Source organism: Mixophyes fleayi, chromosome 6, assembly GCF_038048845.1.
Source record: "Mixophyes fleayi isolate aMixFle1 chromosome 6, aMixFle1.hap1, whole genome shotgun sequence".
Classification (NCBI taxonomy): Eukaryota; Metazoa; Chordata; class Amphibia; order Anura; family Limnodynastidae; genus Mixophyes; species Mixophyes fleayi.
In genome coordinates, this window is record NC_134407.1 from 71,695,835 (window position 1) to 71,722,091 (window position 26,257).

Below are 26,257 nucleotides of genomic sequence, written 5' to 3' on the forward strand. Positions count from 1 at the left end.
ATTTCTGCAATATCCTGCCACATACAAGGCATAGGTCCTTATCAGATTCATATCTCCGGCCTACTCCTTTGCCTGGAAGTAGATCATATGTTTAGTGCGTTCTACCTTCATATAACTTTATTGGCCTATACATACCCTCATTCAATTTAAGGAAATATATCATTCTATATCCCCTCTGTACGTTTTAACCATATATTGATATGAGGCAGATTTGCTATTTCCTGTGCGAGCTGATCGCTGGATACAATTGTTTTAAATGCAGAGAGCATATCAGTTCTGCCTGATGACATAAATGCTCTATATCTGAGGTGTGAAAATCCCTTTAAAGCTTTACCTACAGGAGCATATTGTAGTCAATCCATGGCTCATTCATTTTTAATGATGTATAACACCAATTACCATTCCCAGGAATAATATAGTGCTGCAACTCATCTCTGTATCCGTATAGTACCACAAAGGCTTCTATTGTGTCTTAAACAAAAAATACGCCACCAGCAACATGGTGAAATGCCTTAAAGCTGAACCACCACTAGTAAGAGTCTTCACTAAGTGCACCCTCTCTATAGCCGAAGCTGCGGCAAAAAAGGCCAAGGAAAGGGGCTCATTAGTTATCTTATACCTAGATGGTAGCGCACAAGAAAAAAATTAGGAAAATCGCTTATATGAAGGGAGCTTACAATCTAATTGTCTAGTGGGAGAAGTAGTAATAAGGAAGCAGGAACAATTTGGTAATTGGGAAAGATCATCTAGGTGGTAGGAAGGGCTGTGTATGTGTGTCAAACATATCTGACTATTAGATGAGGATCATGGAGCTTCTAAATACATGAAAGCTAATAACTAGAACTTGTTCTGCTCTATATGGTACTGACCAGTCAGACCTCCTCTCCCATCTCCTGTATAATTCCAGTACCTGGTCCTGTGGGCAGTCTTGGCTTTGATGACATTCTGGACACCTCCCTGCGAGTGACATGGCAAGAGCCTGCTGAGAAAAATGGCATCCTAACCGGTAGGTCTTTAACTCTTTACTGTAATGTACAGTCAGAGGTAAGCAACTATCCAGCTGCAGTGGAACTACTGGTCTCAGAATGCTCTGGCCACCGCAGCTTGCCTTTAAATGACCTGTCAGAAAGAAACCTTTTTTTATTCACTCCTCCATAGTAATGAAAAAGTAATTGTAAAATGTGCTATATGTGTTTCACATTGACAGCTTAAAATTGTAAAGATTTTTGTTAAAATGTTAGGTCCACTTGAAGTAAAGTTCTGGATCAGAAACTTGGCTCGGCAAAATATATCAGTGACTTAGTAAGTAAAGATAACAAAACCTTGGACTTTCTGAATTCACTTTGCTTGAAGCACCTTATCTTATTGTCCCTGAATTAAACTTGATTGTTATAATTGTGGGAAGGGGAATTTGTTTCCACTCCAGGGGGTAAATGTATCAAGCTGAGAGTTTTCCGGCAGGTTTGAAAAACCAATCAGATTCTAGCTATCATTTATTTAGTACATTCTACAGAATGATAGCTAGAATCAGATTGGTTGCTATAGGCAACATCTCCACTTTTCAAACTCGCCGGAAAACTCTCAGCTTGATACATTTACCCCCAGATCAGGAACTTTCTTCTGGAATGCAGCTGATCTAGAACGAGGGGTTTAACAACAGTCATAGCAGCCCATGTGGCTGCTACGGTGCCCCGAGGTACAAGGGGCCCTGTGAGTTTTAAGGCCTTGAGGCTAGCAGCATATTAATTAATTAGGATAGGGAACTCAGCGCTTTATAATGTGTTTTACTGCACATAACAGGGAACATCAGTGCTAAACTCCTGTCACATTAATTAGTGTATGTGTGTCAGGAACTTAGACCTTACGCTCTTGCTATGTGCAGGAAAACAGCGTATAAGTGCAGAGTCGCCCAGGCCAAAATGTTGCTATAGATCCACTTTATTCTTTGAAGGTATTATTGTTGTTATTATTAGAATATAAGAAATGTCATGATACAGTGACCAGTGGCAGAACGGTTCCATTGGAGTATTTGGCTGATGCTTATGTTTACATATGGCTCATATAAAAGAAACCATCTGATCAGGTGCTCCACTAAGGTATGCAGCTGGGTATATATGTCAAATATCCACTGTATATTCTAAAATACTGTGACACAAAAAATAATGTAATGCATCCACCTGCTCTTCCCTTCCTGGACATAGAGTTAATAACAGATAAAGTGACCAATCCTGGATCAATCTTCTATTTGACCACTATTCAGGATCAAATGTCCTACAATACAAACTCACAAAAAATATACATAGTGTAGTACATCACTTTGATTCGAAATTTAGAACAAAGACCATCACCAATCCAAATGACAGTCCTTATATCTCCACCGTGAAAAAGATGTATTCCACCGTTCCACAGTCCTTCCCATGCATTCAAACCCCTAAGGGTATATGCTTACAAAAATTGAAGAGTATGAAGGCGTCTTTCAATGACAACTTCTGTTATATTCTTTTCTCACATACGCATCCCCCAACTCGCCGACCATACAGTGGATCATGGGAAATGTAAGCAAACACACGGAGGGAAAAATCCTGTGCATTAAAATTTAATGAAAAAGTGCAAAACTCATTAAAACACTCAATGAAATGAACACATGGTTGGACTCAGTTTGTACAATGTACAGCATGTAGGATAAAAAGTACAGATCTCACAGTCCTGCTGCAGCAACAATCTTCCAATGCCGCACAAAGTTTATTTTTACATAGTTAGTGAAGTTTAGACATAAATTTATCAAGCTTAACCTTTTGTAAATGTTAAAATTGTCCACACATATGCGGATATTGCATCACTTCGGGAACAAAGATTATTGGGATGTCTAAGAATTGGGCGAATGAAGTTGATGGGATCATTATCATGCATGTCCATTAAATGTGGTCAGCATATGTCCCGTATCTGCCTATTTGTGCTGTCATCTTCTGCCTTCATGTGATCCAGCCTCACCACCAAGGCATCGAACAGAACGTCTTTTACAGTGTATCCACCCATGGGACCCTTTCGGTGGCGCTCAGGCCGAATAGCAGCATTGGTCCGTGTCTGATCCCGGCAGGCTAGCTAGTAGAATTAATATATTAATAAATGAAAATTTGCAGGTAAAAAATATCTGTGGAATACCTTATGCCTTTTTACCATTTTGTTTAATAAGAGTTGTGGCACACTGGCTCAATATGGGGCGTATTCAATTGTCAGCGTTAACGCTGCAAAACGAGCGCTCGAAAAATCTTACCGTTAATACGGTAATTACTCGCGGAATTTCAGATCGCAGCTCCCTGAGCTGCGAGCTGAAATTCCGCAAGTAAACTACCGTATTAACGGTTTTCGCGCAAAATATTACCGTATAAACGGTAATATTTTTCGAGCACTCGTTTTGCAGCGTTAATGCTGACAATTGAATACGCCCCATAATTTGCTAAATCAACCCAGCATTTATTCTCTCTTTATACTATAGTTTTTATTCCATCTATGTATTTTATTTGAACGTGCTCCAATGTTTGAATTATCAACATCATCCTACTGCTGAATTAAGAGACCTGCTGCTTAATGTACCGGGATATTTATCCCTAATTAGGATTTCTAACTATTGTGACATTGTTGGGAGTGAGATTGATTTAATATGCGATTAGCGTCTGACTTTACTAGGTAGAGTGACTTGCTTGTCGTTGCTTAGTGATAATTCCTTCTTAATGATCGTAATCGTTGCACAATATATAAGACTGCATTGGTGGATGTTCTATTGATATACATTTACTCTGCATGAGGGATCCTTTTATCCTAGTCGTTATAAGCTATGTACAATATTTTAGTCTGATTTGTTATTAAAGAAATGATACATTTATCTGTTTTAACCATATCTGATCTGGACTAATAAATATTTTTTACAGTGATTTGTTGGACATTTTTACATTTTTTTCAGTACATTGTAATGGGACAGATGTTTGGCACCCCAGAAGTAGTGAGAGCAAAAAGAAGAAAGGAAAGAAAATAGGTTAATGAGACGCACTAAGAATACTTTTGTGGCTGTAGCACACAAATATTTGATAGCTTATTTGTACACTGACATTTAAAGTTGATATTTGTGTGCTACATGAAAAAACAGTCAGTATTTAACTTATGTGCAAAACAGAATACTAATTTGCACCCCTTGCATTGTAACATGGTTTTGTCCAGGAGACTGAGATAAGAAGTTTCTCAAGTTAAGATCCTTAATGAATCAGGCCCACAGTTATTATCTACAGAGACTGACAGATGGTCAGTATCTACAGGGTTCACATTACTCATACAACAAGTGAAGGCAATATTTGGTAAAAGAGGAACTGTAAGGTTCGGCATGGTAGAAATATATATGTAGCTATGTAAGAAAAACATGTCTTTACTGGTTGTTTTTGGTTAAACAAGCTCATTTTCTTCTTGTTTTTCTCATACTGGTATGTACTCCCAGAAACCCCCTTCTTCCTGACAATACATTGGTGTTTTTCTCAGGATACAAGATCTCCTGGGAAGAGTTTAACCAAACCAACACTAGAGTGACACACTATCTGCCTAACCTTACCTTGGAGTACCGAGTGACTGGCCTCACTTCACTCACCACCTACACCATCCAGGTGGCTGGAATGACTTCCAAAGGCCAAGGAGCAGTGGCTTCCTCCACCATCTCCTCGGGTGTCCCTCCAGGTCAGTATAGCGACTCATGTATGTAGTTAAACACTGGTGAAGTTTTTGCCTTTTGACCTTTGTTGCCTTTGACACCTATTGCAGCAAAATACGATCATCATTGTGATTTTGCTTCTTTATGTTGATTTCAATTTTAGCACATTTTAGGTCTTTGAGAATCTAATTGTGTTTTTGTTACAAAATATTAGTGTTTCACAAACACTACAGTTGTCACCTCACCATCTATGTGATAGGGTCAAACCAGACAGAAAATAGTAACTAATCTCATTGGGATAACCTTTACCTGGTTAAGGCTCTGACAAGTAAAACGTTTTTTGTTTTGTTTTTTGTTATTAGTAAAGGCTAAATCCCAGAGTTTAGACATTTCATAACTTAATATTTATATAACTAAATATTTTGGAAAACATAATTCTGAAAAATTTCAGTATATCACATTTTTAGATTTAATTTTAAATGACAGGCATGTATTTATGCAGAGATGAATATTTAAAAATATTTTGATATCAATATTTAAAATTTCATTAACAACTTATCTATATTAATAAATCACAAACATGTGTAATTCCTTTTCTTTTCTGAACTCAGTCAAATTTGAATTACTGCCAGTCGGAAAACCTCTAGTCTCGGGAAAGTTGCACATTGCATGCTACTTCTGTAATGACTTATTTTATGTATGCAACAAACAGGTCACTTTAGCTTGTAATAATGAGATATGGTATTTGCTTATTAAGATATTGTACACTTCCTCTTCTTACAGAGCTTCCTGGAGCACCAACTAATATTGCCATTAGCAACATTGGACCCCGTTCTGTCACACTTCAGTTCCGACCAGGATATGATGGGAAGACGTCTATCTCCAGGTGGCAAGTGGAAGCCCAGGTGAAGCATCTAAGCACACATGTTGTCACGTCTACTAAGCTTCTACATTCCTCTATCAATTCTTTGGTTACATTTTAGAGTAATATTTCCAACACTGGTTGATTTGCACCAAATATTTGTCCTGTAGAAATGTATGATTCAGTTTACATAAACCACCCCAGCCTTTCAACATCTGAGTATCTTCTGACCTTTTGGCTGTCCTAGGTTGGTACACAAGGAGAATCTGAAGATTGGATTCTTATACATCAACTGGCAAACGAGCCTAATGCCAGGTCTATGGTGGTCCCAGGGCTGACTCCTTATACCTTTTACAGGTAAGCAGATATCTGCAGCTATTCTCTGTTTCTAGGAATGTCAGTACATTTTGCAATGGTTTGTCCTGCAAAAGGAAGCTAGGTGGTTGTACCTTTTTATAGAGTACATGTCCTATGTCATAGTTGCATCTGTGTATAATAAGTATTATTCTTTCATGCAGTTTACGCATGCGACAGGTGAATATTGTGGGTACCAGTCCTCCTAGTTTACCATCCAGAAGAATACAGACCCTGCAGGCCCCACCGGACATGTTCCCAGCAAATGTGACTCTTCGTACAGCCAGTCAGACCAGCCTGTGGGTGCGCTGGGTGGTGAGTATGAGGCGCAGGTCCCTGCACAAATCATATACCAATTACAGAAAGGGTTCCACCCAGCAGAAATAAAAGATGTATTAAGCATTATTCACGTTTTTTTAGGACACCAATAGAATAAGCTTTCTTTTCAAATTCTGGTGTCTGGCTCCTTTACATAAAGCGTTTTTTTTTGTGCAATGTTCTTTAGTTTATTATAATACATTAAAGGGCCTATATATACAATAGAGATACTCTGCTTCCCCCGGCTCTGCATATATGCGCATGCGTAAACTGGATTTGGGTTGTCAGTTCCAAAAAACTAAGAAAATTTAAAACCATAGACATTAAGAAATGCTTTATTCAAATAATAATAAGTTTTAATGCTGCTATCGCCGACCAGGAATGGCAATAATAGAAGATATTGTGGTGGTACTTGTAAAGGCATAGAGAAGCCAAGTGCTACGGAATTTGCTGGTGCTATATAAATAAATGTTGATGATTGCCGGTGAAAGTTGCTGAAACCTACCGCCGGCAGGGGGTTATTACCAGCTATAGCAGTGTTATCGCAAGTGGTAATCCTTTGTTCTATAGAATTAATCTGATTCCCTATCACTGGAGAACACACCCTTCTTTGATGGTAATAGGACTTTTTGCCCCTTGATAAATCGGCCCCTATGTTGTAAAGCATTGTAACTTTTATTGAGATGTCTCATAAGTCGTTCTTCCCTGCAGCCTTTACCAGAGATGGCATACAATGGTAACCCGGATTCTGTAGGGTACAGGATTCGGTACATGAGGTCTGCTGGAAAAGGAAAGTTCTTCACCCACATTATTCATGACCGTATTGAGAGGGAGTACACCATTGAAGATCTGGAAGAATGGACAGAATATTCAGTGCAAGTTGTAGCTTTTAACACCATTGGTTCTGGGCCTTGGAGTCCTATTGTGGTAGCAAGAACCAGGGAATCAGGTAATGAGATACTTTTATCTCTAATTTAGGAAGAGTTTTGCTATAGGCAAAAGCCATCAACTGAGCCATTTGTCTGTTCATAGATATGTGCTGAAGAAACAGACTCCACCAACTTGTGGGCTATAACAATCAATCCTAATGAATTAAATTATTCATATAATTCAAAAGTACATAAAGTGTTGCAGCTAAACAGACATCTGTACCATGGCATTCAGTAAGCCTCATATGGTTGGCTTCTGGAATAAAGGCGAAATCTTGGCATGAGAAACTTCTCATGAAACTGCCATGAGATGACAAACCTGTTAGGTTGGTCTATAGTTCATATGTGCTTTTGTCTTTTAATGACCAACATTATACTTATAGATGTGTAATGTGCAAACAATAATTTTCTGTAGTTCTTCTATCGGAGTTTAGAAAATAAAAGCACCTGCTATGGATCACACCCCAGCTGATTTATGTGAAAATCTCTGTTGTGCAAAGTGTTTTGAGGCTATAAATACATCAGCTGCTTCTTGCCCTCAGTTCCCTCCTCGGGTCCTAGCAATGTCTCTGCTCTGGCTACAACCTCAAGCAGCATTCTAGTGCGTTGGAGCGAAATCCCGGAGCCGGACAGGAATGGGCTCATCCTGGGTTACAAGGTAAGTAGCTTTCATGTATTTATCTCGACAGATGCCTGCAAAGGTAATGTCTGATACCTACACCTATATGCGTTTATGGCTTTGGTCATAGTGAGGACTGCTGAAGTCGAGCCTGTCCTATAACTGCATGCCATAGCTGAGAATGACATACTAGGTTGTGATAGGCATGTGCAAATATGCTTCATTGGTTTGTGCAGGGCCTCTGTTATCACAAATGTTAATAAATATCCCAATAGTGATAATTATTGTACACTGCCGGGTCTTGGTAACTACCATGTTGCCCAAAACATTGTATTCAGTATATTTCAATGAATAAATAAACAGTTGGCACAGGCTTATCGACAATTACAAAAGAAAGAAAGAGAGAATAGTAACGAAAATGCCATTTCTCTTCTGCCCCTTAAACAGCACCTCTCAGGTCTTGGCCTTCTTAGTGCTTATGGCTACCATTTGTTTGAACCGAAAACTACTATTCCTCTGAGCCCTCCAAACAGTATTGCCCTATTGATGTACTTAGTAGGTCTATATTGTAAATACAGATCTGGGCAGTAGGTCTCTGTACTAGTAGAAATCATGTACTCTTTATCATGTTTACAGAAATGTAAGTCAGCACCTCATAATTCTTACAGTTTTTTCCTGTTTTACAGGGAAATAAAAACCCTTTTAAGTAGAGCTTATTTTATTGTTCTATAAATGTTCCATAAAAACATGGACCCAGTGTGAGCCACACATATTAAGTAGATGCTTTGTGGGTTATTTACGAAGTGCAAACGTGCAGTAACCCATAGCAACCATTCAGGCATGCCTTCATTGTCTGACTTATACTAGTCAGATAATGCTGATCGGTTACTATGGGTCACTGGTTTTTTTACATTGTACTTTATTAGTGAATGCCCCCCTAGACTTCAGTAGGATTATTATCCACCGCAGGACTTGTTTGACAAAATATGGACATACTTTTGGTTTAATCTGCAAGAAGAGTTAAACATAAAGTTTTAAAATAAGTAAAATTGAACAAATGATGTTAATATGTTAATGTACAAGCTTCTGTAAATAATATCTGTCTAAACGGAGAGTTCTTGTGTCATCACTTCAGTGTCCATTAGGAAAACGTGTGTATTATAAGGAATAACACCAGCTGTGAATTATTATGGATGTTAGAAGTCACTGTATGAAAGTGCTTGGCCTCTGACCTCATGCCGTTATAGGCTCACTGAACTCCTTGGTGACTTCTGACATGCTTCTAATTTACAGTAGAGTATACATAACCCCATATATAATGTTCCTTAAATTGTGTTATTGAACTGGAAGTTCTATCTCTTGCATGTTGTTCTCTCTCATAGATTCTCTACAAAGAGAAGGATTCGGACAACCCCCCTCACTCGTGGCTTGTAGAAGGAAATGCCTCTCGCAGTGTCCAGCTCACCAACCTGGGGAAATACGTCCTTTATGAAATTCAGGTCTTGGCATTCACTAGGATAGGGGATGGTGCAACCAGCTTGCCAGCAATTCTGGAGAGAACCCTGGATGATGGTGAGATGGTGTATCCATGATATAGAGTGTCTTAGAATGCATGGAATGCTTTATGATGGCTGTTCTCATAGCATTCAATTCTGTCATTTTTCATATACATTTAAGTAAATAAAAGTAATGATCTGATTGTTTGCTAGGGACAACACCGGTAGATGTCTGATATAACAGATAAAGTCAGATTGAAAGAAATAAAGGGTTATTCATGTTTAAAAACAAAGTATTTTACCACTGTAGCCAAAATAATTTTCAGGTTTCCTATTAAAAATAGTACTTACAGTTTAGGAGCTCCTGCTCTGTCTTCCAGCTCTGCTACGCCTGACAACAATCCCTAAGGTGCAGTTGTCAGCACACGTTTCAGAACTTTATTGCTATTGGCTGTTTAAAGTACAGTACTTTAAATCTCGGTTTCAGGCAGCTCTCAGTCATACACATATACCAATTCTGATTTAAACACTTGGGGATGTTTTCCATTTCAGTGAACAATGTTTGAGGTGAGCATACACAGTTTATTATTTTCTTCATATTTTTATGTAATTTCAGTTCCAGGTCCGCCAGTGGGAATACTGTTTCCGGAGGTGAGAATAAACTCTGTTCGCCTCATCTGGCAGCCACCAGCTGCCCCCAATGGCATAATTTTAGGTGAGAACTTTAGTTTGCTTTCCTGCTTTGTAGGTTTGTTTGGGGAGTAAAGAGAAGTTCTAAGATGCTATGTCCTAGAAAGTGCTGTATTACACTGCTCAAGTCTGTGTGACGTCACTTAACCTCTGTTTACCCTACAGCCTATCAAATTACTCACAGACTCAACACAACTAATGCAAACACAGCCACAGTGGAGGTGCTGAACCCAAGTGTGCGTCAATATACAGCCACAGGGCTGAGACCGGAGTCTGTCTACTTGTTCCGAATAACAGCCCAGACTCGCAAGGGATGGGGGGAGGCCGCTGAAGCGTTAGTAGTCACCACAGAGAAGAGAGGTACTAGGCTGTTTTTTTTATATCTTATTCAATTAATTTCTTATAGAGAAATTCTTATTAAAATAAATCAGTCAGGCTTTTTATTGCTTGCTGAACACCATTGCGGATGCCATCTTCTCTTACAGAACGTCCTCAGCCCCCCAGTAAGCCCATAGTTCCCCAGGAAGATGTAAAGTCCCGAAGTGTGCTGCTGTCATGGGAACCAGGCAGTGATGGCCTCTCTCCTGTTCGTTACTACACCATTCAGACCCGAGAACTGCCCAATGGGCAATGGATGGTGCACTCCGCCTCCATCAGTCACAATAGCAGCTCCTCTGTTGTAGAGAGGTGAGAATATATCTTAAAGTACATCTGTCACCTATACACATTGGAGTCAGCCATATTGTGGGCTGAACCAATATTCATGAGAGTACAGCCCAGCCTATAAACGCACAAGAAGCTAGGTAGACATTGAGGTATGAGACACTACAATAGCTGCCTCCACTGTGGCAATGGGTACGCATTTGCTAAAATTGGTGCAGGTTGTATCTCATGCTTCACTAATGTCAGTAGTTCCTAGTTCTAGTCTCGTGAATTTTGGTTTAGCCTACAAAATGGTTGCAGCACAGTATATTGGGGACTCATTAACTTTTGGCAGTCATTGTGTGACACATCTCCATTATTATTTCAGACTAAAACCATTCACTTCATACAAATTCAGAGTGAAAGCAACAAATGACATTGGGGACAGTGAATACAGTGAGGAATCAGAATCCTTAACTACTCTGCAAGCCGGTGAGTCACATGACCATGAAGGCAATAAGAATTATGGCACACCTTATTGGCCAGAAAACTATAGTCATCCAATTGGATGTAATCTTTCATAATACACCATCCCAATACCATGGATGGACTCAATGGGGGAACTACCAATATTGCAGGATTGGGGTGACTGTGGGGCTCAGGAATTAGAGGGGCCTAGGAATGAAGGTCCTCTGCTCCCAAGGCATTGCTGGGACACAATCCAAAATGGAATATTATGCTCCTGGAAAGACCATTACATAGAGGCAACTCAATACTATCTGTTTAGTTCATAGATGGCATTATTTCATTACCTATTAATTAATAGTATGTCATTAAAGCATACAATTGGATAGCAGAAAAGAACCAATTGCCATTTTTTGAGTGACAGGTATTGTATTTTGTATTATATTATGTGGTGATTAGTTTATTAAACGTTCTTACACTATATTTATTTTTTAATGCTTTTACTATCGGAGTCTCCACCACCTATGCTGGAAGACTATTCCATGGATCTGCTGGACTTTCTGTAAAGAAATTGTACCATACATTGCCTTCCAGGCTCCAGTGTCAGACTATGTCCTCTTATTTTAGAAATGAGCTTGTGTTTAAACCTATGTATCTACCTTTACTATATGAATATCTGCAATACATTTTAATGCTGTGCATTTGGGATCTTTATGGCAAATGGTAATGTTACCTGTCCATTTTCCCCTAATTATTTTTATCAGCACCTGATGATGCACCATCAATCCTATCTGTGACGCCTCACACAACAACCTCTGTATTAATTCATTGGCAGGTAAGATATATTATAGACATGTTGTGCTATATGAAATAGATTCCAACATCAATCATCTTCCCAGTGTGTCTGTTACCTGTGCTCACCCACACTTTGCATATAGTTAGGGGAATAAGTGCTAAGATACCATGCATACATTAACTATTGGGGGGAAATACACAGTTATGGGGCCCATACTTGCTGCAATCTGAACATTTGGTACCACCACTAAACAGATGACGATATTAGGCAGCAATTTGTCCGCGTAAATTTGTAGCCAAATTGCACTGAACCCGTTGGTCAGTCGTTGTGCGACATGGTTAGCACACGGTTAACTAAGTATGAGGATGAGATTTTGATTCTACAATTGCAGCATTTGTGACCAACTTACACATAGAAGAGTACCTTAGAGAACCCAACTTACTGACAGCTTTAAAATGACAATGATACTAGCAGCTGCTCATACATAGCAATTTCTGGGAAGTCACATAAGTTAAAAAATGTTTATATAGCATGTACATATATATATATATATATATATATATATATATATATATATATATATTTGGGCTTTTGTCATAGTGTATGGAAAATACATTAACTTTGATCTTTCTTCTTAGTCTCCAGCAGAAGAGAAAATTAATGGCATCCTTTTGGGTTATCGAATCCGATATCGTGAACTTGTTTATGACGGGATGAGGAGTTTCACTGTGCGAAATATCAACAACCCCAATGCCAAATGGGCAGAGTTAACCTGTAAGTAATAATTATCTGCCTATACTATATGCAGAGAAAATGTGAGCTTTAAAGAGTGATGGAGCTAATGTGAACTGTCAGCCCAAATGTGTAGAAACTGGATTGTAAATATAAATGTATATGCAGCTTAGTCCCTGGCCACAAACATTTTATTTGTAGATTATGGCAGCCATGTTTGTGGGTTTCACCAATAGTCATTAGAATGCAAGCTAGCAATTCAGCAGCAACCAGTGCATAGCTGTCCCACGGGTTAAAGGTTTGTCCTTTCATTTATTTTTATTTTATTTTTTCATTGGCTGTACAGTGTAATTCTTTTAGTAAGGCAATAATATTCAGTTTTTTGCTATCTATTCTGATTGACTTTGCTTCCTAATTTAATATTTATTAAAATAAGCATTTCTATTGCAAAACCAATGAGATTCTGACAATGTTCAGTGAAAGTAGTATGATTGGAGTTCACTGTGACTCTACCGTTCATGGTATGCTGACATGCATCTGGCCAGGAATATAGGGGAATTGGTTTTCCGATGTTGTCAACTTTGCTGGTTTGTTTCTCAGTGATGTCATCAGGTCCTAATTAAATAATATCTGCACTTTCATGATGAATATTATTTCAGTCTCCCACTATCTGTAGGTCACAGCTTCCCTTTAATCCCCAGCCTGAATATATTGCAGAAAATGATATCACCAATGGCTTATAATATATTTTGCAAACTAATAGGCTGCTTTAAGTTTAGAGTGGAGGTCATGTTGGACCTGCTATACCCTTGATTTACAGAATAAATAAATAATGACATTATAATTTAAAAAAAACATTTTTCCAGTCTGGCCATTTGTGATTGGCTGGAAGTATCAATTAAAAGCTTCACACACAAAAAAATGACATATGTAATAATGACAGTCCGATGCTCCCACGTGTATGATTGTTTTTAAGCTGTGATGGAAGTGGTGTGTATACAGTGGTATGCTATACCGCCACCTCTCCTACTGCCTCCATTGTAAAACTATCAAATTCCATTCACTTACATTTTATATACTGCCACTTCTAAATTTCCTCTTTGCTCACTGTTTTTAAGACATAAATTTAACAGTACTAACAGTACCTAACAGTACTTTAGGACAAAAAAAAGAAAATATTAAATAGGTAGGAGGTTGGCGCTTACAGTGCACCTCCTAAATATTTATCTGCTTCTATGTATATCAAGGTGCACCTTCTTTTGTTAAAGGCTGTTCCGGAGTACTGATAGGAGGTGTGTACCTTAAGGTGTGCTTGGTAGACAACCAAGGCACACCAGTGCAGAACCAAGGTGTCTTGCAGTGCGCTTCCAAATTGAGGTCCAGTGCAGGTGCGAGCTGATCCTTTGTCAAGCAGCAGTTACCCCTATGCTAATCACTTTATTGTGTCTTGCAGTATGTTTGTGATTTACTGATTTGTCCTCCAAATGTTTATTTTTGTTTTATATATTACATTGTGTTTTGTCATTCTGTCAACTGATAACATCTGTTAGGATAAAATAGCTGTCCTAGCAGGTCCACTGATGTACTATCTTGTACTAGGGTGAGATGTGCAGACTGCATAATGCAGGACAGTCAAATTAACTGAGCATAGTAAATAGGAAGTATCTACAGTCATGGCCAAAAGTTTTGATAATGACACAAGTATTGGTTTTCACAAAGTTTGCTGATTCAGTGTTTTTAGACCTTTTTGTCAGATGTTGCTATGGTATACTGAAGTAAAATTACAAGCATTTCATAAGTGTAAAAGCATTTTAATGACAATTACATTAAGTTTATGCAAGAGTCAATATTTCCAGTGTTGATCCTTCTTTTTGAAGACCTCTGCAATTCGCCCTGGCATGCTGTCAATCAACTTGTGGGTCATATACTGACTGATGGCCATCCATTCTTGCCTAATCAATGCTTGGAGTTTGTCAGAATTTGTGGGTTTTTGTTTGTCCACCCGCCCCTTGATGATTGACCACAAGTTCTCAATGGGATTAAGGTCTGGGGAGTTTCCTGGCCATGGACCCAAAATTTCGATGTTTAGATCTCTGAGCCACTTAGTTTTCACTTTTAACTTATGGAAAGGTGCTCCATCATGCTGGAAAAGGCATGTGTTCACCACCAAACTGTTCTTGGATGGTTGGGAGAAGTTGCTCTTTGAGGATGTTTTGGTACCATTCGTTATTTATGGCTGTGTTCTTAGGCAAAATTGTGAGTGAGCCCACTCCCTTGGCTGGGAAGCAACCAACCCCACACATCAATGGTCTCAGGATGCTTTACTGTTGGCATAACACAGGACTGATGGTAGCATTCACCTTTCCTTCTCTGGGCAAGCGTTTTTCCAGATACCCCAAATAATCTCAAAGGGGATTCATCAGAGAAAATGACTTTACCCCAGTTCTCTGCAGTCCAATCCGTGTACCTTTTGCAGAATATCAGTCTGTCCCTGGTGTTTTTCCTGGAGAGAAGTGGCTTCTTTGCTGGCCTTCTTGACACCAGGCCATCCTCCAAAAGTCTTCGCCTCAATGTGCGTACAGATGCACTCACACCTGCCTGCTTCCATTCCTGAGCAAGCTCTGCACTGGTGGTGCCCCGATCCTGCAGCTGAATCAACTTTAGGAGACAGTCCTGGCATTTGCTGAACATTCTTGGGTGCCCTGAAGCCTTCTTCACAACTATTGAACCTCTCTCCTTGAAGTTCTTGATGATCCGATAAATGGTTGACTTAGGTGCAATCTTGCTTGCAGCAATATCTTTGCCTGTGAAGCCCTTTTTGTGCAAAGCAATGATGACCGTATGTGTTTCCTTACAGATAACCATGGTTAACAGAGGAAAAACAGTCTGTTATTCTAGCTCAATCAGCATAACAGAGTGATCTCTAGCATTGTCCTTGTCAACACTCTCACCTGTGTTAATGAGAGAATCACTGATGTCAGCTGGACCTTTTGTGGCAGGGCTGAAATGCAGTGGAAATGTTGTTTTTGGGATAAAGTTCATTGTCATGGCAAAGAGGGACTGTGAAATCAATTGCAATTCATCTGATCACTCTTCATGACATTCTGGAGTATATGCAAGTTGCCATCATAAAAACTGAGACAGCAGATTTTGTGAAAAATAATATTTGTGTCATTCTCAAAACTTTTGGCCATGATTGTAGGTGATACAGTACATGCCTCATCTAGTCATTGGCTAGTTCTTTGTAGAATGTTTTGTCTGTCTGACCTCGCTGTGTAGATTTGTGCCGTAAATATTATGGAAGACATATTTTAACCCATATTAAATAATCAGATTACAGCTTTTTCTAGTATAGTTTAGAAAATGAAGCATACTTTTGGTTCTTATGGGTTACAGCATTTTCCTTTGTAGTTACCTGTGTACAAGTTTCATGAACACCCCTTAGTTGTCCAACCTTTGTATAAAGCTGATAGTGTTTTTGATCATTTTTTGTTTAGAACAGTCAATAAAAATCTTTTGAGTTAAAAAAAAATGGGGACAGTGCTGTGTGAGAGTCTTAGCATTTCATAGAAGGTCCCCATATTGAAATGTGGGAGGCGTCAATGCCGGTCCACCCTCTAGAGGGTGACAAATGCATAGTGAAGCCTGTTTGGGCTTTAAGTTCCGGAATTGAAAGCCCAAACAAGGCTTCACTGCACCTGTGAAGGGTCACTCGCATGCTCAGAAGTACAGAGATGTGGTCTCGTCAGCACATAGCCCGAAATCACTGCGCCACTATAGCCACCGTACCACCTGCAACAGTGTAGTTATGCCGTTTGGCTATGCCATTCATTTTTATCTTTAGTTCATTTTGAATGTTAAACACAAAATAATTATAACATCTGGTTCTTACTAATTATGTTCAGGAGTCTGCATTTTAGAAAAATGAGTATCCTTAAGTTAGATATAGTGGCAAAAATTGGGAACACCTTCACACACGACGCAAGCCCAAGACAACATTGCCAAAACACCCAGCATAACACAATGCTTTAAATAAGCATACTGTCTTAAAACATAGATTTCATATCTGATATTATTCATTGGAAGTTGTGGGCAGTGGCTGATGGTTTGTGTTTGTATATGATAATATGAGAACGATAAGCACTACATGCACATCTATTCCAGTTGGATAAACCAAGTTGTCTATACGTTGGCATGTCTTGTTTTGTGTGTACTAACAAATACTCAATGCTCTCCCCCCACCTGTCCCTGCTCCTCACTCCCTCTCCTACCCATTCCTTGCACTTCATCCCAATCCGTATAGCTGCCTACATGGTCCGGAACCTGAGTGAGCCGTCCCTTACCCAGTACGAGTTGGACAGTAAGTGTGTTCCTGACTAACTGCATGGTACTAGAGCTACCTTATGTGTAGAATGGAAAAAGAAACATAAGTGTTTATATACAGTTGGTAACACTTACAGATTTAATTCTACACAAGTAAGGCTATTATTTGTAACAATATTGAACATAATATTTCTTTGTAAACATGAAGTTCTGATGCCATTGTTTTAGTGTTCATTTGGGCAATTTGTGTATTCTAAGGAGTAATGCATTCCCTACTGTAAACTACCTTGAATTTCAATGAGCGACTGCCTCATGCCTTTATATTGTCACAAAACTCCTTGCGGCTTTTAGTATCTTAGTAATCTACATTAGACTAGACACATTCACTGTTTACTTAATATTCATTACATGGTTCCTAAGCCACTCCGAGAGAAGGCACATCTTATAATTGCCATTAGATTAAAATCTCAGGTCACAGACACAGATAAACACAGGACAATTATTCATTTATTAATAAACGATGGCCCTGTCATCTTGTTTTTTTGTTGAAAACTCAAACATTGTCTTTCCATAACACCCCACCTCCAATTTGTCTGCTGTCCCAGATCTGAACAAACACAAACGGTATGAGATCAGAGTGAGTGTGTACAACGCAGCCGGTGAAGGGCCAGTTAGTGTCCCCCAAGAAGTATTTGTTGGAGAAGCAGGTGAGTCTCTTTATCCTGGTAATTATTACTGTTGTTGTTTTGTATGAGAACATGTGAATCATTTTACACCATGATAAATATATGTATATTGAAAGTTAATCATTGTGTACCGATGGCATACATACAGTGGTGACAGTACAGTGGTGTGAGTTTATGACAATGCAGGCTATCGATTAAGTAGGAATCAGTCACACCACTGAGGCATGAGGTACTCTTTGCCTTAAGTCTATTTATTAAGTACGATCAGCCATATAAATGGGAGAAAAGAGCAGCTGCATAATTTATGAAGGGTTCAACGCATCATAGATGACCCATTTAACGTTTCTTAATGCAGACCCCATATATCAATATGGGGACTGCAAAGTTTGTTAAGCTGCGAAAAGTAGAGGGTGATTGTTACCTGTCACTTTCAATGGGATCCATCTGAACCCTCTGTGGCTTCACTCGATCCCTCACCGGTGGAAGCACTATGCAGATGCGCATAGCATTCTCTCCATTCACAGTTAGTGTGCAGGTAAATAGGAAAATAAGGTGGAAGATGGGAAATTCCCCTAGCAGCCTCGGTATGGTCAGTTACAGCAGAGATTCATTAGGAATCGCTGCTATTTGCATAGTGATTGTCACTGTTGTATCTTAATAAATAGACCCTCTGTCTTATCTCTCGTCCTACTGAAGTGGTGCATCATTGGTTCCTAGTGCACTTACAGGCTGAGTATTGGTGCAGCCCACAAAATGACTGCTTTCACTATCTTGGGTCCACTCTAAGCAAACTCCAAGACCCACGTGCAAACCACACAAGTTGAGTAGACAAGCCTGGTCTAGAGTCTAGAGGAACTGAATTATTGTCCAACATTTATATAACTTCTGTTTGCTCTGCAATATCGGGCAAAATGATGCAAATTACCACACAATATCTAAAAACAGTTCAATGTACATAACAGATATTCTGCAAACAAGTTGTAAAGAGACAACACTACCCTTAGAGAACACCACTAGGGCACAGTACAGTGTGTGTTTTTGAGGGGCAGTGACTGATGGGCAGAATACAATTTGTGTATTATACTTCATAAGGTTTCAATATATCCACATTGTGTTACGCTGACAGTCAGTTCACAAACTTACAGAACTAGTTGGCGGAGGTCTTCACCTTTAGCAGCCGCCTTTCCAATAGAACTTGACACGCTCACCGGTACTCAGATGCCCCCAGGACTTAACTCCAATGTAGTGTAAGTTTGTAATACCAAACCGTGGCGGCAGGCCAGGAGGCAGCGAAGATAGCAGCGGATGGTCAGACGTAAGTCGAGGTCAGAGGTCACTAGCAAGCAGAATAATCAGATAACACGCCAAAAGTCGGGGTCACAGGCAATACAGCGGGGTCCAAAGTGCAGGCAAATGGATCAGGGTCGCAGGCAAGCAGGCAGAGTCCGAGGTACAGGCAGGGGTCAATAACAGAAGTCAATCCAAAGGCTTATCACCAGACACAGAGCAGGGTAGCTAACAGCAGAACTGACGCTATAACCGGCAGGGAGGCTAAGACCTCCCTGCTTTTAATACTGAATGTGGCCAATCAGAGCCTAGCTCTGAAAATCACCCCCAGCCAATGCCTAATAAATTGATCATTTAATCATCCCACAGGCTCGTGGATAGGTTTGCGCACTCGCCCGGCTGCCCTCCGTTGCCGGGACGCGGCACTATCTATTACAGCGTTCCGACAGTTGCCTAGGCAATGGCCGGGACGAGACCCGGAAGTGACGCCCTGGTCGTCATAGCGACGGCCGGGACGCAGGTGAGAGAGTCTCGGTGGCTGGGCAACGGCGCGGCTCGTAACACATTGTGGATAATATGTTGGCACTACATAAATAAAAGATTATAATAATAATAATAATAATGATAATAATAATTCTATATAATGTAAACATTTTATAAACATTTATAACTTTGTAACTTTGTGAGTCTTTGGGCTTTCTGAATAAACATAAAGCTTGATACTGCTGATTCCATTTCTATAGGGCACTAAGTTCCATACTATATGGGGATAGACAGTATTCATTAATTGCTGTGCTTATCTCCTTGATCATTTTGGTCACACATGTAGTCAATACAATATGATTCATTGTATAGCAGTACTGGGTATGCCTCCACAGAATAATGATAAAGATTACTGTTCAAGTTTGATCCATTGAATTAATATGTAGTGTTTTGTTGCACAAGCATAGTGATAAATATATGTAAAAATTCCTCTTTCCCCATTCCATTCTCCGTTTCTGTGTATATAATGGACTGTGCATTGTCCTTAGGTTTATGTACATATCAGTTCATTACAAATTTAGATCTTACTATCTGTGTTCTTTTATTACCAGTGCCCACAGCTCCACCTCAGAATGTGGCCATACAAAGTGCCACGGCTGTGCAGCTCGATGTGACGTGGGATCCGCCACCGCTTGAATCACAGAATGGTGACATCCAGGGATACAAGGTATCATGTGTGTTATACTGCTGGTGTCCGTACAACCTGACCGGGATGTAGTCGAAAGGGCGACAATGAAAATGACGCCAATCAGAATGTTGTCACCATACAGTAGACAATCAGAATGGCGACATGTTCATTATGTCACCACAACTAAAATTCAGTCACAGTGTCAACAGACAGCATTAAATTTAAAGCGGCAATGCCTGCACTACCACCGGCAATACATAAAATATAAATACATAAACAAGCGGCCTGCCTCCGGCACTACATAATAAATAATGAACATGTCGCCATTCTGAAAGTCGACCTTTTAATTGTGTGGACATTCTGGTTGTCAGCAGTATGGTGTCAACATTCTGAATGGCGAAATTTTCATTCTCGAGATTTTGTACCCAACTCACCTGATCATACATGACAATCTCCTTCTCAGTACATTGCATTGCTTACTGTATTCATTCAGTGACAGGATAGTAGAAATTGCAGCCGTTCTGAACTTAAGAAATATTTGTTTAAAGTCACTTTTTACCAGTTCAGTTGCGCTCCAGTTGGTACCAACTGCCTGTACACTGATTACTGTACTGGTTACAGAAAGCACAATAGGTAACATCTACCCTTATACTAGTGCTATGTGGGTGCTGCCTGTATCTGTGGGTCCATGCAGCACGATGCTACATGCACTGATAACAGCAGGCAAATACAATGTGTGAGCAACACTGTCCATGGGTCAGAGATACAAAGCGTTAATTATGGATTGTCATTTAAAAGTCACTTGGCAAAAAAATATGCTTACAGCTTACAACCAACCCCACATACAGAGCATATGTTAATTCACTATTCTCAAAATGCTAAAGTGTTCTTTACAGAGTATTGTGTCTGTAAGTAATAAAATATTTCACTTTCATGTTTTATCTCCATTCCAATTATAGATATAGATAACAAGCTTTTTAATTCTGAAAAGACACAAGAGTTATTATTGAATTTATAAAGGGTCGCACACTGTACTGATTAAGTGCTACATAAATATAGGTTGTTTTAACAGTTAGATTATTTTAACATTTCAATATGGCAAACATGTTTCTATTTATTCAATTGCTAAGTGTTCTCTGGTTATATAATTAAACGCAAAGCTGTGTCTGCATCATTACTTGTTATTTATGCTAATTACATAGCAGGATGTACAATATACAGTGAGCACAAAAAATATGTTTTAAAAGGCATGCAAAGTGCTCTGTTTATTTAGCATTTATTTGAAATAATAATGTAATACTCAAAATTGCTGAAATAAAACGTGTTTGTTATATGAACACAGAGGAGCATGTTCAATCCACAATCTTTGTTGCTTCACTTTAAAAGAAGCCTCATATCACCGTCTTACTTCCATCCCCTCCTCTGGTTATGATACTGCTCCTGTCACAAACATCTTTGCCCTAACTACCGCAATCACACAAGTGAACAGGTCATTGCCCCCTACGAGATCAACATACCCACCGGCTGAAATCATCTGTGCTGCTGTGAACATTCTAATTTGATTGGTTTCAGGTTGTTCTTTCCCCACCCACTTAAGCAAAGGCTGAGCTAAGTAATAGTGTTCTGCACACATTTATCTGCAGGCTACAACTGTACCACACTATTTAGTAGAAAAGGAGAGATGTATTAAAGTAGACCAAACTTGCTTACTCTCCCGGAGCAGGGAGAGGGGCTACAAAATGTTGACAGAGTGAAGTGGACCTGGTACATATAGCACAGGCAGCCATTTTGTCAGCTGAACTAATATTCTTAAGAAGGCAGCCTTAATTTATTATGAATGAGTGACTTTATGTCTCATGCCTCAGTCATGTCACTAATTCCTTATGAAATGATAAGATGAACTTCGGTTTAGCTTACATAATGACCATTTCCATAGTGTGAAGGGAATGGGTACACTTTTTTTAATTAGTATACACTATTTTTATAGCATCAACATTTTACTTTAGCACCATAAAAGGTGAAGCAGACTTAAAGTGTCGTGGCAATTTACAGTGCTAAAGATACCACTGCAGTTATTGAATTAGTGTGGGCTCTGCATGGACATAAATAACTATAAAACCATATAGGTGAACAAAAGTTTCATTCCCCTTATTCTGCATCCGGCTGAGAAATTCTTCCTCTTTCTCTTCAGGACTTTAGCCTTAAGTGTTTTGCACATTTTTGTTTGTTCAGAATTGAAACCATATTATAGAGCTGAATGTGCTGACGCTGTCTTTATTCCAGTTTTATTTATAGACTATAAATTCTGGAAAATATGTTTTTTACAAATACGCTGCAGAATTGCAGACATTGTACCAAAAAAACAGCCTCCTCCGTGACACGGCCTGGCCCACCACAGTATTTGATTTCCTTTAAGTTTTAATGCAACATCGCTCATCTAAAATAAGTACCAGCCATCGAAGGACAGCAGGGGGAGCTCTCTGAGCAGTATTGTGGTTTTGTAGCCAAAGTTGTCCTAGAGAGGTAATCTTATAGAGTGATCTGCCAAACTGTTTATTTCTTGTCAAGTGTTACAGGCCTCTCAGTATCAGATTTCATATATACAACGTCAGAGACCTGTTTCATATACATGTGTGTGTGTGTCTATGTATATATGTATATATATATATATATATATATATATATATATATATATATATATATATATATAGACACACACACACGCACACACACATGCTCCCACACACTTGTGACAGGAATACATATTGTGCTGTTTATACTAGTTATGTCTCTCCCCCAATATGTAGCTTAGATATGGTGAGCAGCAATAGAACATACAAGCTAATTGCTTTGTTTCAAATGTAAACGGGATGTAAGAGGGATATCTGACTTTTGCAGCAGGGGTACCTTATTCCTTAGACACAGAGTATAGTTTATTGCAGTGCGTGTGCACCACAGCTAAGGATTACATGGAGAATCTAGGCTGTCTTAGCTGTGACGAGCACTCAGCACCATGGTGTGCCATTCAATGTAATAAACTCTGTTTATCTTGTTATATTTTGCCAGTGACTTCCTAACATTATACATTGTTCCTGTTTAAATTACTTTGCCTCACAGATATATTTCTGGGAAGCTGCACGAATGAACGAGACAGAAAAAGTAAGAACCTTGTTTCTGCCTGAAAGCGGGGTGAAAATCAAGAACCTGACTGGATATACCAACTATCTCATCAGCGTGGCGGCCTTTAACACTGCTGGAGACGGTCCCCGCAGTCAGCCTATCCATGGTCAGACCCAGCAAGCAGGTAAGCAGCAGCTGAACAGCTGAAATAGATCTCATGTAAGTTGGTGTAGGATATTCTTAAAGTGGAGGACACAGACAAATAGAGGGAAAAGCTCCGAAACTAGAAAAAAGATACATTTCTGAAGTGGATATTTTCAAATGTTGTTGACCAAGAAAGATTGTGTAAAATACTGCAAACCAGTCTTTAAAGGATTTCCCTCCAAATTGACATTATTTTTCTCTAAAAGTATTCTCAATGAAAAGGGCGGTAAACGTGTCTTTATCATATTTTTAAGTCCTCCATTTTTAATATTACACTTTGGTGTGTAGTAAGAGATTTGTTATTACTTGGAAATAACAGCCCAATTTACAGTTAATATTTATATTTAGATTGGTATATTATTATTACAATATTGTTATTCAGACATAAAAGCAATTCAGAGTTTTCCATGGTAAGGTGGCCATTAGGGGTCACTGTGTCATTCGTTTTCATTTATTGCAATGCTATATGTTGTCCCTACACACTGACAGGGCAGCCATTTTGTATGCAAAACCATTTCTATTGTCTTGGAATTTCTGACATCACTGGGACATGAAGTACTGAGTTAAGTAAATTAAATAGGCTGCATTCGTATAAATATTGATATAGCCAACAAAATGGCTGCTCTCCACGTGTCCAAGCATTAGGTACACTATAAATTCAAATTTATTTCAATGACTTGTGATCAATGACTTGTGCTGATATATTTTACTGACAAATAAAGTGAAAACAAATGCTGTATATAAATAGGGTATAGTTCTCCTTTACTACAAAATAGCAACTTGGATTTTATTTACAATTATTTATCATCAAGCTTAAACATCATCCTTCGTCGGCAGGAAAGGATTGAGTTCCTGCAAGGATTGCATAATCACGGCCCATTCTTTACAGGTTCAGAGCTCCCTCGGAGCAGTGAGACACCCCGTAAGCAAAGTGTTCCAATCACTGCCCTGCTGTGAGAATATCCAGTGACATGAGCCTATTCTCTGCAAACCACTCTGCACTAATACACAGCAGACAGCTCATCCCAGAGTGTTATCAGCTCTGACACCCCTATTTTTATCTTCATGGGTTGCACGACCAAAGGCGCTAAAGCAAGGCAGGCTGGTATATTACTTTGTCAGTGCATTCACTTGTCCAAGGTTTTGTTGCTACTGCAACATAACTTTTGTATAGGTAAAATGGGGACTGCAGCGGGCTTGTCACACCACCTACCTGTCAGACTGCAGGGTTTTATGTTTTTAATATATTTTGAAGGATTCGCGCCTTTAATTGTAAGACGTATGTGTGAAAATGTGCCTTGTGACCTCTGACATGTCAGGCACTTATGTAACAAGTTTTTTTAGCACACAAATCCCTGAATAAACCAGTCTGGTGACATTTTTGAGTTGTTGCATAATTTGTCCAGCTGTGATAACCTGCTGATACATAGTAGAGAAAGTCAGAGAAACTGAGGAAAACATAAATGTCACACAGTCCTTATAATATAATCCTCAGTTTTACTATCTGTAAAGAAATGGGCATGGAGTATGGAACCAGTGTTACAACCCCTTAAAACTAATCCATACCTGGACTGCACTTTTTAGCCATGTTGTTATCAGGAAGTATCAGTGATGGAACTATAATATCTCCTTGGAAAAGTACTTCAGGGGTTAAATTCCACCTCCACAGGGAACACTCAGGAGTTGAGTGAATTAAGCTATCATTGTTATTTCTGTCCACTAGTGAGCTCTACAGACAACCAGGAGCCAGACCTAGCAGGGGTCACCTGAAGGTGAACACCTGGGGAGGTAGGGGACGGGGCTGGATAGTGTGAGAAGCCCACCAATCAAGACCTTTTGCAACTCCTCTAGGCAGGCAGTTCCCAAGGTGGGATTAAGAGTGGATAAAAGAGGCTACCCTGGGAGCTGGACACAAATGTGACTGACTTTGGCCAAGAGGTGATGCTCTGCCAGAGATGTGCTGTGGAACCTATTTCACTGGATTTATTTGAAATGATTTCCTTGTTGAACCTGCTATCGTTAAGGGGGCCATGCTGTATCTAATCCTGTTCTGCAGAATAAATCATCCTTCTATTTTCCTCTAATACCGTGTCTGAGTGATTTGGGAACCATGTATCTTCACATTTGGTGGCAAGCGGTGGCATCACTCAATGACAAGTACGGAATTGGAAAGGCACGGCAGCATGGAGGCAGCAGCACAAACATACGGAAATGCCAAGAAAGGAATCCTGCCGGGAACTTTGTCAGGCAAGAAAAATTAAGATCAACTCAGCGGATACCAGGGGGTCCCTAATCAAAAAATTGGCTCAGTGGGACTAGTGAGGAGGAGGACGTGGTTCAGGACCCATCAGGGGAACCCAGTAATGGAACCGGGAGAATGACAACCCAGGCAGCTGCAATAACCGTCGGCAACACGGAATAGCTGCAGATTTGGGATGTACTTGGACCAGGAGCTGGTACCGGTCTACCCAGCGCTGCTCTCAATACTGCTGCCCACTCATGTGCGGACATGAAAGGTCAGTAGTATTGAGAGCAGCGCTGGGTAGACCGGTAGTGGTACCTGCAATGGCATCAGGGTCAGTATTGGAAGGAAGACAGACGCTGCGATTGGGATATCACGATGTAGCAGGCTTTGGACAGCTACGGACATTGACACTCTTCTTCAGTTATTTGAGTCCATGATGGCAGTGCATGATATACCTGTGGCGGAGTGGTCGAAATATTTGATACCTAGTTTGATGGGCCGAGCGCAGGAGGCATACCATGCCCTGAGACCAGAGCAAGAAAGAGACTACCAGGAGATTCAGAAAGTATTGTTGGATCGATATGCGGTCACCCCTGAATCCTACCGCACTAAATTCAGAACCATG

General features: G+C 39.7%; 1 protein-coding gene across 4 annotated transcripts in view; it reads left to right on the forward strand.

The window, feature by feature from the left end:
- SDK2 (sidekick cell adhesion molecule 2) overlaps positions 1 to 26,257 on the forward strand; it is a 482,261-nt gene that overhangs the window by 431,430 nt on the left and 24,574 nt on the right. For 3 of the 4 annotated variants that reach the window (XM_075216839.1, XM_075216841.1, XM_075216842.1), the window contains 18 exons: positions 908 to 1,006; positions 4,528 to 4,719; positions 5,477 to 5,598; positions 5,803 to 5,912; positions 6,074 to 6,224; positions 6,939 to 7,176; positions 7,699 to 7,814; positions 9,158 to 9,347; positions 9,888 to 9,986; positions 10,127 to 10,321; positions 10,447 to 10,648; positions 10,992 to 11,095; positions 11,833 to 11,903; positions 12,503 to 12,638; positions 16,900 to 16,956; positions 17,525 to 17,626; positions 19,987 to 20,102; positions 23,181 to 23,367. In XM_075216839.1, the coding sequence (XP_075072940.1) occupies positions 908 to 1,006; positions 4,528 to 4,719; positions 5,477 to 5,598; positions 5,803 to 5,912; positions 6,074 to 6,224; positions 6,939 to 7,176; positions 7,699 to 7,814; positions 9,158 to 9,347; positions 9,888 to 9,986; positions 10,127 to 10,321; positions 10,447 to 10,648; positions 10,992 to 11,095; positions 11,833 to 11,903; positions 12,503 to 12,638; positions 16,900 to 16,956; positions 17,525 to 17,626; positions 19,987 to 20,102; positions 23,181 to 23,367 (2,487 nt within the window). The remainder of the gene's footprint in view (positions 1 to 907; positions 1,007 to 4,527; positions 4,720 to 5,476; positions 5,599 to 5,802; positions 5,913 to 6,073; positions 6,225 to 6,938; positions 7,177 to 7,698; positions 7,815 to 9,157; positions 9,348 to 9,887; positions 9,987 to 10,126; positions 10,322 to 10,446; positions 10,649 to 10,991; positions 11,096 to 11,832; positions 11,904 to 12,502; positions 12,639 to 16,899; positions 16,957 to 17,524; positions 17,627 to 19,986; positions 20,103 to 23,180; positions 23,368 to 26,257) is intronic. The other variant, XM_075216840.1, reaches the window with a different exon arrangement.